Raw genomic sequence first — 1,975 nt, 5'->3', positions numbered from 1 at the left:
AACTATACCGAATATGTTATTATTACCTTTTCTAGTATTAATTGATAGTAGGTACTTCCTCTCTCCCTCTTTTGCTATTTTTTCTTTTAAATTCGAAACATTGAGCATAATCTATACAACTTTTTCATGGCTATCATTGTCTAAAAGGATATAAAATGATTTAACATATTTCTTGGTAACTTCTTGTTGTTTAATTCTACAAGAATTCTTATCCTATATGAATTATTGGCTACACTTCTTTGAAATAATCGATGAATTAATTTTATTATATAATGCATTTTGTCACCATAAACGTCATCAATCGGTCACATTTCAATAATTTTCTCTTATATAAACTCTCATTAATTAAAACCTTACATTCTACCATAAATTAATTAGTAAAATTATATCTTACACCAAAGAATTATGGAGAACTTGAAGAATGATTGTCATGTTCTTCTTGTAACATTTCCAGGTCAAGGTCATATTAATCCATCTCTTCAATTTGCCAAAAAATTAGTTAATTTAGGAATAAAAGTCACTTTTTCCACTAGCCTAACAGCTTTTAATCGTATTTCCAAGCTTCCAAATATTGAAGGATTAAGCTTTACTCCTTTTTCTGATGGCTATGATGGAAAATTTAAAGGATCGCTAGATGAGTTCGAGTCATTTTATTCTTCCCTAGTGAGTCATGGTTCTAAATTCGTGGCTCAAATCATAGAATCTAGGGTGGTTGAGGGCCGCCCTTTCAAACGTGTCATTTACACAACCCTTATGGCATGGGTTGGTATAGTGGCTAAGGGCATTAATATCCCGTCTACATTTTTTTGGATCCAACCCGCCACGGTCTTGGACATTTATTATTATTGCTTCACTGACTATGCTGATTGTTTCAAGAATTGTTCTCAGGATCAAGTTGTAAATCTTCCAGGATTACCTCGACTAAGTCCTCGTGATTTTCCCTCATTTGTGTTCACCGATGTGAATTCTAAGTATGGTTGGGGAGTTAAGTCTATCATAGACCAAATTGAGTTATTGAATAGTGAAGAAAATCCAAGAGTACTCGTAAACACTTTTGATGATTTGGAATTTGATGCTTTGAGGGCATTGAAGAATTTAACTATGGTTGGAATTGGTCCTTCAATTCCTTCAGCTTTTCTTGATGGAAATGATCCTTTAGATAAGTCTTTTGGAGCTGATTTAAGATGGAGTTCGGAAAATTACATGGATTGGTTGGATACAATAACTAAAGAATCGGTTATTTACATAGCATTTGGTAGTTACTCTGAGATATCAAGTCAATTGATGGAGGAAATAGGTCAAGGATTGGTAAAATGTGGAAGGCCATTTTTGTGGGTGATTAGGGAAGAAAAAGAAGGGGGATATCCGGAGGAAAAATTGACTTGTAAAGAGGAACTAGAAAAACAAGGAAAAATCGTGCGTTGGTGCTCGCAAGTGGAAGTGTTACAACACCCGTCTTTAGGTTGTTTTTTGACTCACTGTGGATGGAATTCGACTTTAGAGAGCCTATCTTCTGGAATGCCGATCGTGGCGTGTCCGTTGTGGACCGATCAAGGTTGCAATGCTAAGCTCATTCAAGATGTTTGGAAGATTGGCGTCAGAGTGAATGCCAATGAAGAAGGTGTCGTCGAAAGAGATGAGTTCAAGAGGTGTATAGATATCGTGATGGAAGATGGAGAGAAAAGGGAGGAGCTTAAGAAGAATGCCAAGAAATGGAAGGATTTGGCCAAGGAAGCTATGAAGGAAAATGGTTCATCAAATGTAAATCTCAAAGCTTATGTTAATGAGATTTTACTCATTTATTAAAGACAGTTCGATGCACAAAAGTTCAAAAATCCCATTCATGCAAAATCCGAATCATTATAAAAAAAAATATGTATCGTTCTTATCTTGTAATACCTTAGCCTATATATGTTACATGTATTACATACGCATAATTATTTAAATAATTATGCAAATTAAAGAGTAATTAAGC

General features: G+C 34.6%; 1 protein-coding gene across 1 annotated transcript; it reads left to right on the top strand.

Moving 5' to 3' along the window:
- The first annotated feature begins 355 nt into the window (after nt 1-355).
- LOC125852432 (UDP-glycosyltransferase 75C1-like) lies at nt 356-1,806 on the top strand. Its single transcript, XM_049532165.1, has one exon. It carries the CDS (start codon nt 406-408, stop codon nt 1,804-1,806), a length of 1,401 nt encoding a protein of 466 aa, XP_049388122.1. The 5' UTR covers nt 356-405.
- Nucleotides 1,807-1,975: the final 169 nt, after the last annotated feature.

Source organism: Solanum stenotomum, unplaced genomic scaffold (genome assembly GCF_019186545.1).
Source record: "Solanum stenotomum isolate F172 unplaced genomic scaffold, ASM1918654v1 scaffold35358, whole genome shotgun sequence".
NCBI classification, from domain to species: domain Eukaryota; kingdom Viridiplantae; phylum Streptophyta; class Magnoliopsida; order Solanales; family Solanaceae; genus Solanum; species Solanum stenotomum.
This window is presented reverse-complemented; position numbering and strand designations above follow the sequence as displayed.